The sequence below is a fragment of the Bidens hawaiensis genome, unplaced genomic scaffold (assembly GCF_021521415.1).
Source record: "Bidens hawaiensis isolate Kalapana, Puna unplaced genomic scaffold, B.hawaiensis_p1.1 tig00007048_1, whole genome shotgun sequence".
NCBI lineage: Eukaryota > Viridiplantae > Streptophyta > Magnoliopsida > Asterales > Asteraceae > Bidens > Bidens hawaiensis.
In genome coordinates, this window is record NW_027491484.1 from 320,098 (window position 1) to 333,714 (window position 13,617).

The 13,617-nt window shown below is 34.2% G+C and overlaps 2 protein-coding genes across 2 annotated transcripts; both read right to left on the reverse strand.

Annotated features, from left to right (window-relative positions):
* Positions 1-1,167: 1,167 nt before the first annotated feature.
* Positions 1,168-1,743, reverse strand: LOC143634386 (uncharacterized). The gene has a single exon (XM_077102484.1). It carries the CDS (start codon positions 1,741-1,743, stop codon positions 1,168-1,170), a length of 576 nt encoding a protein of 191 aa, XP_076958599.1.
* Positions 1,744-3,901: 2,158 nt separating this feature from the next.
* On the reverse strand, positions 3,902-12,982 carry LOC143634367 (putative LRR receptor-like serine/threonine-protein kinase At1g53420). Its single transcript, XM_077102470.1, has 24 exons — positions 12,694-12,982; positions 12,465-12,612; positions 10,821-10,892; positions 10,670-10,741; positions 10,190-10,261; positions 10,046-10,117; positions 9,601-9,672; positions 9,439-9,510; positions 9,290-9,361; positions 9,137-9,205; positions 8,628-8,690; positions 8,207-8,278; positions 8,064-8,129; positions 7,900-7,965; positions 7,795-7,830; positions 7,657-7,697; positions 7,212-7,579; positions 6,822-7,014; positions 5,729-5,875; positions 5,511-5,644; positions 5,229-5,439; positions 4,907-5,144; positions 4,673-4,823; positions 3,902-4,499 (listed from the first exon to the last, which is right to left on the reverse strand). Exons 1-24 carry the CDS (start codon positions 12,776-12,778, stop codon positions 4,104-4,106), a joined length of 2,988 nt encoding a protein of 995 aa, XP_076958585.1. The 5' UTR covers positions 12,779-12,982; the 3' UTR covers positions 3,902-4,103.
* Between the last annotated feature and the right edge of the window lie 635 nt (positions 12,983-13,617).

Here is a 13,617-nt window from a genome sequence, read left to right on the forward strand (position 1 = left end):
AGTGCCACGCCCAATAATCGCTCCCGTCCTGATGTCCTGTAATATACAAAAGGTAGGGTGCATTAAAACGGAGCAATTTAACTCTTTTGTTACATGGCTGATAGATAACAACTTGTGTGACAAAGAAGGAACATAAAGACAATTGAGAGTTTTAAAGTTGGGGAGATTTCAATAGTTCCTCCACCTTTTACGGGAACTATTCCTCCATTTGCGGTTTTAATGTGGTCAATTTTGGGTCTGGATTTTGAAATCATATCTGATAATTCAAAAGTCATGGTGTCGGTAGCACCACAATCAAATATCAATGATTTATTTATTTGTTCACAAGTTTTAACCATATTAGCTTGACTAAAAGAATTGTTTTCTTCTAAGATGGGTTCATCAAAATTTTTATGGTCTGTTGTGTAAAAATTATCATTTTGAGAAAAATTATTTTCTTTTGTTATGGATTCATGAAACGTCTTTTGGTTAGTTTCATAACAAATAGACTCTTGGGAAATTTTATTTCGTAAAGTCATATTACGTTTTGAGTTATTAAATATATGTTGGTCAGCACCTTTTGAGTTATGTTCACCACTTTTCAATATACGTTGGCCAGTATCAATATTTAACTCATTACCTTTTGAGTTATTTAACTCAATATTTTTTGAGTTATTCGATATATCAACATCTCTATTGAATTCATTTAACATTTTAAATATTGCAGGGTTTAAAAAAAATAGGGTTTAAAAAAGAAAGGTTTGAGATAAGGTTCTCAAACCCGATACCTCCATCCATGTTGCAATCCGCATCTGCTTCGCTTCCATCTCCAGCAGACGCCATCCCACTGAATCCACTATTCCTCCCTTCGACAGCGCGGTGGTTGGCGGTGTTACTAGCGGTGGTTTCTGGATTGCTTACAGCAGAAGCAGATTTTCCCCCTTCTTTATTGTTCTTCTTGTGACCATCATTCCACCAATCGGGGAAGCCGACGAGTTTGAAACACTGGTCTTTGGTATGTTTCGACATCCCACAATGAGTGCACTTCAAGTTAGACTTATCAATCCGAGATGATGAATTACTAGTACTCTTATAACCCGACCGTCCTTTTGACAAGAACCCTAAACCTTGCCCTTCTGAATCGTGAGACCCTCTGGCAGCCAATCCCGCCGCCGCCCCGTTTTGAGACTACGAACTATCTGTGAGGTTTCCTAGTATTCCTTGGTGTGCCATCTCTTTTCGAACGGCTGCGTAGGCGCCCTCAGCCGAGGGTAACGGGTCCCATCGGAGGATTTCCCTTTTTATGGCATCATATTGTCGGTCAAGGGCATTGAGGAACTGAAAGAGTTTTTGTTCTGACCGGATCTTATTGTAGGTTGCAATGTCAATTGTGCAGGTCATGGGATTCGGATCTCGCCTTTCAATTTCACCCCAAACGCCCTGCATAACGATCCAAAAATCCTCTAATGGTGACCCATTCTGCTTGATTCCATTCGCCTTAACATGAAGATCAAAGGTTTGTAATTTATCTTTCCCGCTACTGTAGGTAACCACCAACGCATCCCATAAGGTTTTGGCTGTGGGAAATTCAGTTAAGTTGCTTGCAAGAGCGGGTTCGATATTTTGTATTAACCAAGAGAACACGACTAAGTCGTCTTGTTCCCATTGTTCATATGTTTCATCGATTGGTTCCGGTGGTGGCGGGTTTCCCGATAAGTGACCTAACAAATGTTTCGATTTACCACCGATGGCTACTCGAATCATTCGAGCCCATAGGGCGTAATTTTGACTGTTTAGCTTGAGGCTAATTTTCAAGCTATCTGAGAGGTTTTGTTTTGAGGTTTGATTTTGGTTGTTGAGGCCGCCCTTGAGAAGGTTTGTTATTTGCAACGCGAGCTCATCATTGTTGTTCCCGGTTATGATGATTGCTCACAGGTTTACAAAAAAAATATATTTGGGGTAGATTTTGAGTGGTTATGAACAGGTTGATCCTAAGATCATACACCATGCTTTGATACCATGTTTGTGATTGAAATAGTTTGTGATTGAAATACAAAGGATTGCAAATGAGATGAAAGAAGAATCGTTTATTATTTTGATGCATTTACAAAGAAGACAATAGAATACAATATATAGGAAAAGTAGGTGAGAGTTAAACAATGTAATACAATCAATTGTTCTTGGCTGGAAATCCTCTCTAACGGCCTCAAAATCAAAAGTAAGGTTGACATAATCTTCTTAATATAGGAATTGATGTGATATTGATCCACCTACTTTTCAACCAATATATTTTTATTTTCTAACACAAACACTATTCTATGTCCCTAGCACATGCATGGCGGCGGACCACGTGCGTATCTAATGACCATACGAAGTTGCAATACAATGAATGACCAATCATCCATTCATCTTTTAACCTTAAAACCAAATTAGACAAGATGTCTAGTTACTTTGATATAAATTTTATATGGGTAACAATTCATGTTAATATTAGGTATGTGTAGCTAGCTTCAAGAGACTCCCCACACTTGTCTTTGGTTATGGCTTGTAATGGTTATACAAATCATTTATACTAGTAAGATGGCTGTGTTACCCTTTAGTTTAGTAGATGTGCATGACACAACTAATATGGTAGGACTGTTGAATCTTAATTAGGCACGTGTAAATGAACGTAACTCTTGTTGGAATGATATAAACAAGCCAATTCAAGTGGAATGAGTTATAAACTGGTCGAGCATATATGTCAGCTTACGAAAGATGTTAGTCATGTCGTCTTGACCCAATACGAACTTGCTTAGCCCGACCTAAATTGTTTATTTCTATCTTGTAACTTTAAAATCAACAAATAAAAAGAAAAATAGATTATAAAGAACGTATTTAAATACAGTTAGATGATAATTTTTAGTTAAATATATGATCAAGAGAATAGCAATACATTTAACAAATAATTCAAGTGCAAGGTGTCAAATTGAGAATGGAAGAACACCAAATTTGGTCCATAGCGAGTGGATACATAACTTTCTAGTGTCCTATCATTTCATGCTCATACTGGTGGGCCTGACCTTTTTATAAAACTTATAAATTATAGTTTCGCCCTTACTTTTATATTCTATTGCCACATAGGATCCTTGTATTTTATAAAATAGGACCGACACCCCACAAATAACCTATAAAAATTAAAACTCATTCTATCAACATAGAGAAGAATTTGTCTTTTAAATTCCCAATTAATGTAACTACTTTATTTTAGGTTACTTGATGGGATAGCGAATTATACTATGGAAAGTTCGTTTATATTCGTTTGTTTATTAAATAAATGAATGTAAACAAGGTATTCAGATTGGATAGTTAAATGAACAAACACGAACGGTGGTTGGGTTTGTGAATGTTCCATAGTGTGTTTGTTATGTATGTCCATTTACGTTCGGTTATGCTTGTTAATGTCTGGTCACTAATCGTTTTTTTTTGTTTATATTTAACTTTATACTTTTGGGTGAGTAATTGATCACACTATTCGACATAAAGTTAACTAATCGTTTTTTTTAGTTTTATTATATTAATTATTTTCAGATAATTATGTCGAATAGTTAACGTTATATTTTTGGGTGAGTAATTGATTAAATCAAAAATTGAGTTCAAGAACGTTGTGTTTTATTTTTCATATTACTATATGTTCGTTTGTGTTTGTTTATAAACTTAATGAACAAACATGATCAAACCCTGTTTGGCTATGTGTTTGTGAAACGTTTGTGAAATTGTTAATCAAACGAATATGGACAAAATACAGCTTTATTATATAACTTTTAGTGTATAGTTAGATATACTGAGTTATATATAAAAGAAATACTGAATTAAGGCTCATCATATTAACTTTTTACAAAAGAACAATAACATTAACATCTGTACTATGTAAATAAAGATGTAAATGGAAGGACAAACATTTTATTTGTTGTACAATTCCAAATTTTTTTTACTAACTCAATTACAATATAAGAAATTCACCTTATAAACTGGAATAAACAAATTACATCACAACTTTATAACATATAAATGTTGAGTAGATATCAAACAATAAGTACTCTATATCCATATAATCAATGTATGCAACTATTCAAGTATTCAATCTAAGATAACAACTTCTTTGCATCACTATCTCTCCTTTGCAAATACTCACTGAACCCATCAACCGGGTAAAGATCAACAGCCGACGTTGAAGAATCAGTATACGCGAATGATGTTTCCGTCATTTGGTTCTCACTTTTTATCTCAAGTTGTTTCATCAATTTGTCACGAACCGTTTGAGACATTGAGACACTTTGTTCAGCAATAAACGTTTCAGGAATAATTCGGCCTTCTAGCATGCTAACAACTGATGACATTGTTGGTCTACCGGTTGGAGATATTGTTGTGCATAATAAGGCTAAATTGATAACTACCATCACCTCCTGGATGTCATATTTGGAACCCAGTTTTGGATCAACTAAATCCATTAAGTTACCCGTGGCTTTCAAAGCAATGGTCTGATATAAAGAAACAAAAAATTAGTCTGAGGGACTTTAATATGGTATTAACCCTTACTATTTTCATGAATTTATTCAATAAACTAGTTATTAATACAAAAAAATAAAGAACAAAAAAGTGTTGAGCGCAATCGGTTTGAAACTTAGTTGAAAATATCAAGCATACTACTTACCCGATCAAGAAGAACAAACTGATTCTCCTTTGCCCTGTCGGCAATGTTAGGCACCCCGCTTACAATCTCTAAGAGGACGATTCCATAGCTATACACATCTGCTTTATCTGTTAGGTAACCGCGCATCGCGTATTCAGGAGCCATATATCCACTAAAAATTGTAAACAAAAAGAGAAATCTTTAATGATTAATGTATTGGATATGATATTATATTGTAAATAATAAAGGACTCACTAAGTTCCAGCAACACGGGTGCTTATATGGGTGTTATCCTCTTCATCAAGTTTAGCCAAACCGAAATCAGAAATTTTGGCATTTAAATCCATATCAAGCAGCACATTAGTTGCTTTAATGTCTCTATGAACAATCTTCAATCTTGATTCTTCATGTAGAAAAGCTAACCCTCTAGCTATTTGTATACAAATTCTGTATCTTGTTGGCCAGTCAATTTCCAACTGCCATTCTTTAGGCCCTTCAAAACATTAAGTAAATTAAGCCATATGATTTAGATTATGTTTATCTCTATAAGTTAAAACGGATCAAAGAATTTATTTACCAAATAAAGCACGAGCAAGACTGTTATTTTCCATGTATTCATACGCGAGTAACAACTGGTTTCCTTCAATACAACATCCATGCAGCTTCACAAGATGTGGATGTTGCAAAGCGGATATCATGCCTAATTCATTCAAGAACTCTCTATTTCCTTGCTTTGATTTAGAGGATAGTTGTTTAACTGCTATCAAGGTTCCATTTGGTAGCACTCCCTTCATTATACAACAATATTAATTTTCAACATTGTACAACTAATTTCTCAATGTGATGTGATCGAACGTACCTTGTAAACCGAGCCAAAACCGCCTTCTCCAATCTTATTATCGAAATCAAAATTGTTGGTTGCGATTTTGATTTGCTTCAAAGTGAAGGAACCAGTGTTGAGCTCTAGACCGTTCAGCTCTATACCATGCAGATCTGTTGAGCCGCAAATGTGATTGAGAACATGTAAACAAGTTAGGAGATTACTAAATTTAACTAGTCCGGGTAGACATATCATACCGATAGTATCTTTGTGGCGTAAATAACCAAACCACCATAAAAGTGCTAAAATTAGGATGATGAAGCAAACTGCTCCAACCACAACTCCAACCACAATCCCTTTAGATATACCGTTATCCTTTTCCCGCGATTGTGGAACGTAGAATTCTGAATGATTTATATAAACAAAGATTGAAAACAATTGTTATGGAAGGAAATCAAACAACAAATGTGATCCTAGTATCCTATATCTAGAGATGCTTTAAGAAATGCTAAAAAACTTATAAATACTGAAATATATATTATTATTACTAAATATCTAGATTATTGGGTAGGGTTAACGTAAAAAATAATAGTTTTGTGAGAAGCATAATAATAGATGTAGACCATTGGATCAAGGATCTAGTGATTGAGATTGGTAGTTTCTAAAAGTTGTATAGTTTCATATTTACATATTATAGTGTCATATTTAGATGATGTATTTTATTTTAAAATCTTCTCACACTTCTCAGAAAACAATTGTTTTTTATTTGAACCCTTTTCCTAGATTATTATTATTATTATTATTATTTGTCGTCTTTAGCACACGGGCCAGTTATAGGTCTGTTTAGGGCTTCTGGATTCCTATATACCGAAGGTTTCTCCTCACTGTAAACACGGTATTCGTCTAAATATTATTCTTCTCTCTTTTACGATTATGAACTAAATCAGTGTATGGTAAAATATGATGTCACGAGGTATCAATTAACATCTAAAATGAAAAACTGAATAAACTACCAACACACCTTTTCATTTGTCACTTATTAGTCGTTGTACATAGAAAATACCACTTGGCTGATAACATATTGTACACTTATATTAGTTTACTTTTTGTTCTACTTAGCAACTAAAAGAAGGATTTTGTTTCATTTAGTTCGTTATCCATATACATTGTGGAGTAGAAATGTATTATCATAACTAATTAACGTTAATTCGACGTCTAAATGCACTTTTTTGTTTTACATGTTATAAACTAACTTGAACTTATTTAGACTAACATGATCGTCATAAATCGAACACACTCCAAATGATGAACACCACATAAGGAGTTAGGAGTTAGCTAGTAATAGCTTACTTGGATTAACCGAAATAGCTGAAATAAGAGGACCATAAGTTCCTCGCATCGGGACATTTAACGTTCCTTTTCCAGCCCAATAGAGACGGATTTCTAAACTGCTTCTAACATCGACGGTATAATTCATCACAACTGGTTTCCTAGCACCACCTGCTTTAGCACTGATGTCAAAATCCTTCTCCCTCCGCACACCCTACCAACCATTTATAACCAACGATAAATTAAGCCGCCAAAAAGAAACGTACTTACTTCCTACCGCACAATATATACTTAACTGAAAAGCTACAATTGTAATTACACAATTCAGTTCAAATGTATAGTCCATTACTTTTACAGAAACAAAACTTGATCTTAGTGATAATATATATATTTATATCCATGAGAACTCACCTGGATGTAGATATCAAATAGACGTCTCCCAAGGCTGCTATACGTTCCATCATCAGTAAAATCGATCTCAGCGAAGTGAAGACTTACATTGTAGCTTCCATTGTGCATACAGAAACCATAATAAGTCAAAGATAAAGCTGACTTTCGTGCACTCGTGTACAGATTAGCGTTTAACAAGTCCCTAGAAACTTGAGTAGTGTAACTGTCTCGATTGTTGTCGTCCAAGAAGTTACCGGTATTGCTAAATCCCCATCGATTTTCTACTGCAGAGAAATATGAAGCACTACCTGGTTCTATGTCACTTTCGTATTCAGTTTCTCCGATTTTTACTTTCCCTCCTCCACAGTTGATGTGCAGGGATGTAAAATCTAACACAAAAACTAATTAATGCGTCGAAATTTTCATGAAAATATACGGTAATAATATGTAACTTCAACGTACATACTTGTTGGACATAAACCACTCCCCAAACATGAGACTCTTCTTCTGGTAAACATTAAAAAGGTAGAAAGAGTATGGTATAAAGATATAAACATCACCAAATTCTTATTTGAATAAAACAATTCAAGGAATAGAAACTTACGCCGTTTTATCCATTGAAAACGAAGAAAACATGTTTCTGAACAAAACAGAAGCACCGAAATTTAGATGGTGTAATAAGGAAAGAAAAAGATGGTGTCGTTCTTACGTTTGTCGGGTCAGACAATTTGAATCCCTTAAGCTTTCAAATTTAAAATTGTTGTATGATAGATCACTAGAAGAAAAGTCAGCAATATTAGTCCATCTATTATGAGTTCTCTTATAAATACAAATATGACACCAACTTTGGTTCTAACAGTACAATAAACTTACATATTATCTCCTGAAGAGGTCATCCATTCAGGCACACGTCCAGATAGAAAGTTCCCAGAAAGATAGCTAAATATCAACACTATAAATTAGTAGAGCGTCATCATTATAACTTAAATGTCTCATACAGGTAACGAAATGCTTACATGTAGTCTGTGTCAGTTAGTTCAGAGAACTCGGCAGGAATGGATCCAACAAGTTTGTTAAAGCTGAAGTCTCTGAAAGAACAACAAACACTAAAGATGTGAAATTCTGTAAAAATATTGAAACTAAATAAAAATTAAACAATCCTCATCCTTGAATTAACGTTCTTTTCCTTCCATAAAAAAGAAAAAAAAAACCTTCGGAATGCAATAATTTCTAACTTTCCTTCTATTTCATTTCGTTTCCATCCTTAAATGAACTCGGGAAGAGTTTGGATGAATAGAATGCAAACATCATGTAAAGATTAACATAAGGAGAGAGGGAGCGAGACGATAAAACTAAATGAACAAGTACTTTGTTTATATCCGTGAAAAGAATTTTTTTATAGCATGGATACTTGAGTTAAATGTGATAATTACTAACAAGAGTTTGGATGCAGCAACTGATTTTGGTAACTCGCCGATAAGATTGCAATTCCTCATAATCCTGGCAAGATTGTACTAAGTTAGACATATTATTTTATTTGAAGTCATTCAAATAAGAGATATAGATGTGATCATGTGATAACACAAAGATGAATAAAAGAACATAATAGAATAAATTATCAAACCAACTCATATCTTACAACTTTTTCACTCTATATGCTATGGAAGACCTTTTATAGAAGAATTATGAGATATCTAAGAGTATGGTCCCTTCTATATACCAAATACATTTGATATTAATAAGAAAAAAACTATTGCAACTACCCTGTTTAGAACCGTAAAAGGAGAACTACATAACTAAGAATTTGGCATTCTTTCCAAAAATAAGTTGATTGTCCTCAAATAGCTTTGAACTTATGAGGTATTTCACGCACTTGCATGATATGCCTTGATCTTTTAAACACCAAATATGTCTTACTAGATTTAAAAAAGAAGCAATTCACTCACAAGTCCTTAAAAGGTGTGGTTTTAAAGGGCGGACAAAGCGCGTCTGGTCCTCTCAAGTCACTGATTCTCCTGCATCCATCGACTAAGTCAATACAAACATTTGATCAAAGTGACAAGCACATCATATAATCGATATAATGAGGAATTACTAACAAGTCTGTTAAGGTTGTCAGGAGAGTGATGCTAGGAGGTATTGGCCCTTCCAACCCACTGGCCAGAATCCTTCTGTTATTCAGTAACTCTATTTAAATATAATTGCTATAGCGAATAAACCGAAAACAAAGAGAACAAAATTGTCTCACAGGCTGGTGAGACTTGTCCAGTTTCCAATGAAATCCGGGATCTTCCCAGAAAAGTTGTTACTGCCAATCCGACTGTTTAAGAAACAAAACTAAATTAGTCAATTGCATATGTCCGTATAATGATCAAAGGATAACTGGATCCAATATGATAGTAGAACTCACAACTCCTTCAAATTGATCAAATTTGCGAATGATTCAGGCAATATTCCAGTAAAAAAGTTGGAGTTCAAAAATCTACAATAATATATATACAGTCATCGATCAGATACTGAGATACACAAAGCAACCAGTGTTGTAAAAATCGGATCTAGGCGGGGATAAATCAGTAATCAGCCCGATGCAATTTCACATAATCAGACCCCTTTTACTTATCATTTTTTTCTGTTTTATACATTTAAAAGACAATCGGATCTTGGTTTTCTCATTGATTTTTTTTATGTTTACGACCTATGTTTGATTTTTTATATTTGACGTATTTTGAAAAATTACATATGAAAATTCCAGCCTGATCGTGAGTCGGTACCCACCGCTTGACTAGCGTCTAGCGAGTTCTACAACACTGAAGCAACCGCAACAATTAATACGAGTAAATTTCACCAAGTCTTACAATCTTTCGATGCCTGTAAGCTTCCCAAGATCAGCAGGAATTGCTCCAGACATCATATTGTCCTCAACCGAACTAATTAACAATAAGATTGCAGTCACAAACAGTAAAATACCAAATAGAGATAATAGATTAATAGAAACTCACAAAGATTTCAGTGTGCTGATGTTTCCGAGTTCTTTTGGGATTGATCCGGTTAAACGATTCACCAGAAGAGAACTGCAAGTGAGCTTTCTGATGTCAAACTCAAATGTAATGCTTTAAGATCCTAAGTCGATAACACGTTACACACTAGTGTGCAAAAAAATCCAAACCCAAAATCCGAATATCCGAATTTCCGGATAGCCATTTTTGAAAATTTCGGATATCTGAGTGATCTGAAATATTTATTAAAAATTATTATATATTAATTATTAGTTAGAAATTTCGGATATCCGAAATAATTTTTTAAATTCTTAAATATTTTTAAAAAAATTATAAAATAAAAAATATTTCTTTAAAATTTTTTATTTCTAAAATTCTGATAAGGATTGGGATATTTAAATAACTATCTGAAATTTTTGGATATCCCACTGAAACACGATATCCGAAGTTGAAAACCCGAGATTATAGGTAAAGTAGACTGACATGTTTACAATTTGCTCCATGGAACCCCATTGTGGAGGGATGGTGCCACTGAGATAGTTGCGAGTTAAGTCTCTATATGATCAAAATGAATTGATCAGACATCAAACACAAACAAACAATGAAGTTGATTTTATGGAACAATAAAACGAACAGATTTTGGAGGTAACGAAGATTGACAAGTTCCGGTGGGAGAGTGCCTGGTAGGCTTTGTCCTTTCAGGCTTCTGCATCAGGAATCATTCAGTTTCAGAAACACTAATATTTGTAACATTTTAGAATGTAAGATCCTTCAATTCAAAAATCGGCCTTCGAGGGGGGGGGGTTGTGGTTGACGCCCCCCTGCCCGACACAATTATTACATAACAACTAGCTTGGTCCAGTGGCAAAGGGGTATGACTACCAACCAAAAAGTTGTGGGTTTTAATCTCATTTTAGACATTTTGAAGCCTATTTTTATACAAAAATTTTTTACATAGCCTACTTTATAACCAAGTAAGCCCATTTAAACCCAACAAAATATTCATTTTACTTAAGGCCCAAAATATTTTAACAATTCTTGGAGACGGCCCTGGTGGGGTGAAACTAGGCTCTAAACAAAACGAGTTCCGGATATAGGGAACATTAAATTAGTTCGAGCTAAAATGGGTTCAGGACTAAGATGGAGACTAATTGAAATAAGTCGTTTTGAAAAGAGGTTATCAATATATATTTTCCCGCTATTGGCGAAAATAGAGGTAGCTGGCACGATGGTGGAGACGGCGGGTGACAGTGGTGGTGGGCATGTAGATGTAGGAACTTATAGAGACTGCAATGTGACTGCCAGCTAGAAAATTGGGCAACTGCAACAACAGTTTGCGACCGAAAAAACGGTGGCAAAACTTGCGACCGATTTGCTACTAATATCATAGTTGTAGCAAAAACCGGTTGCAACATTTGCGACCTTTTTTTAGTTGCAATTTTTTTTTGCAAAAGCATAGAAGCGGTCTGAACTTGGTCACAACAAGGCAATTGTGATGTGTGTTTTTCCAACCCCACCCTTAGTCGTGAAACGGTCGCAATAGGGCAATTGCTACATTTTTGCGACCACAACTGTGTCGCAAAGCCCAATTTTGTAGTAATATCGTTAAACCTTAAATTGACAGAATTAAATTAAAGTCCCTCGAAAGTAAGTTCAAAACCTTTTTTTTAAATAATAATAATAATAATAATAATAATAATATATGAAGGGTCTTTCACAATTTATAAAAAGAAATCTGCATCACCCACATCATGCCACAAGTGCAAATTTGATAAAACTCACTTTACCCATTTCACAATTAAGTCAAAATAACCAATTGCGAATTTGATTTGTTTGGAAAGGTTTTGCTAAGGCGAATCCAACCAAACCGTTACTTAAAACTTTGTACAAATGCATTTTTATGTAATTTTAAGACTTTTAAAACACGTGTCATCCTATGTCACTTGATCTAATCATAGATAATCAAATTGTCACCTAAAACATTATCTAACTGCATTTTGTATTTTGTATGCACTAATTTCAAGATTTTACACACGTGTCATCAAGTGGTGACATCTGCACCACTTAATCTGATTTAAGATAATCAAATCATCACTTAAAACTTTGTTCACAAGCATATAAGAATGCGTGTCATTAAATTGCGCCATTTTGACCAATCAGTGGGCACTTTTAAGTTTTCACATGTGCGAATCGCGATCTCTATCTAATTAAAACATTCTTCAAAAACATCTTCAATAATAATTCAACTGAAAAAGCAAGCGAGGGAACAATAAATTACATGCTTACGACATGGCATATTGGTTCGAGACTGCAAATGAGGTTATTCTCGTATGCTTCATTTTTAGAAATCTCCCAACCAACACATGGATCCTGTTCAAAATTCCAGTCCTTACCGAGTGTTCTTCCAATCTCCTTCAACGTATCCACTACAAAAAGACGTTTTTAAGTAATTAAACAATAAAACGCGCAATAAATAATATCGAGCTCATCATATATTATAAACTAACCTTCTTCCGGAGGAAGGCATGTTGTGTTGATGGATGCAAAAGCAAAAGGTAGCAATGTAACACAGAGAAGAATTACCAATAACATGTTGCTTGGATCTATATATGTTTTCAAAATGAGTTATATATAGATGTACTTATAAATATCTAAGTAATTGAAATGTTCGGTACCAAGTGGTAGTTGGGAGTTGGGACATTAATGCTGGTTGGGAAGACCATGACTTATTATTCAGTTTCTGTTACAAAGTTACAAAAAACTTTATTTAATTTGTCATCTTTCAATAATGCATAACTAAGCGTCCCACCTATTATATCAATGTGAAAACCAAAAAAAGTAGATGTTACATAAATCATAAACAGTGTTTCTTTTTTAATAAGAAAAAGAAGTCATATTGAAAAGTTCAGAGCTTTATATAAGTTTAAATATTATTTTGTTTCTCTTACAATAATATTGTATTTAATACTCCATCCGTTCCATTATAAATGTTCACATTTCTTTTTTTATTTGTCTAATTACAAGTGTTAACTTTCAAAATTTATTAGACAATTTCCAAGTTTACCCTTAAGCACACACAACAAACATTAATAAACAATATTGATGAACCCACTTTTCAAGAGCATTATTGTCATTTGATAAGAAAAAAAAAAGTAATCATTCAATTCACCTTAAACTTTGTGTTTTTAAAACCTTGACACTTATAATGGGACGGAGACAGTATGATTTTACAACACTGATTCAATATTACATCAAAAGTTCAAAACTTTCATAGACAATGCATAAAAGGAACACGAGTTTCAAGAACTGAATTGGTAACACAAATTGTTTGCAAACACATCATCATCATCATCGTACTCAGTATATCCCACCAATAGCAAAGCTATGGTAGGGTCTGAGGAGGGTAAGATGTAGGCAGCCTTACCTCTACC

Bases quoted from the DNA above. Each gene is read 5' to 3' on its own strand.
- LOC143634367 (XM_077102470.1), bottom strand. From the start codon at position 12,778: ATGTTATTGGTAATTCTTCTCTGTGTTACATTGCTACCTTTTGCTTTT. The intron at 10,262-10,669 runs GTCAGTCTACTT...GCTCACTTGCAG, and splicing joins ATGGAGCAAATTGTAAACAT to TTCTCTTCTGGTGAATCGTT. The intron at 5,145-5,228 runs GTAAATAAATTC...AATGTTTTGAAG, and splicing joins TCTTGCTCGTGCTTTATTTG to GGCCTAAAGAATGGCAGTTG.
- LOC143634386 (XM_077102484.1), bottom strand. From the start codon at position 1,743: ATGATTCGAGTAGCCATCGGTGGTAAATCGAAACATTTGTTAGGTCAC.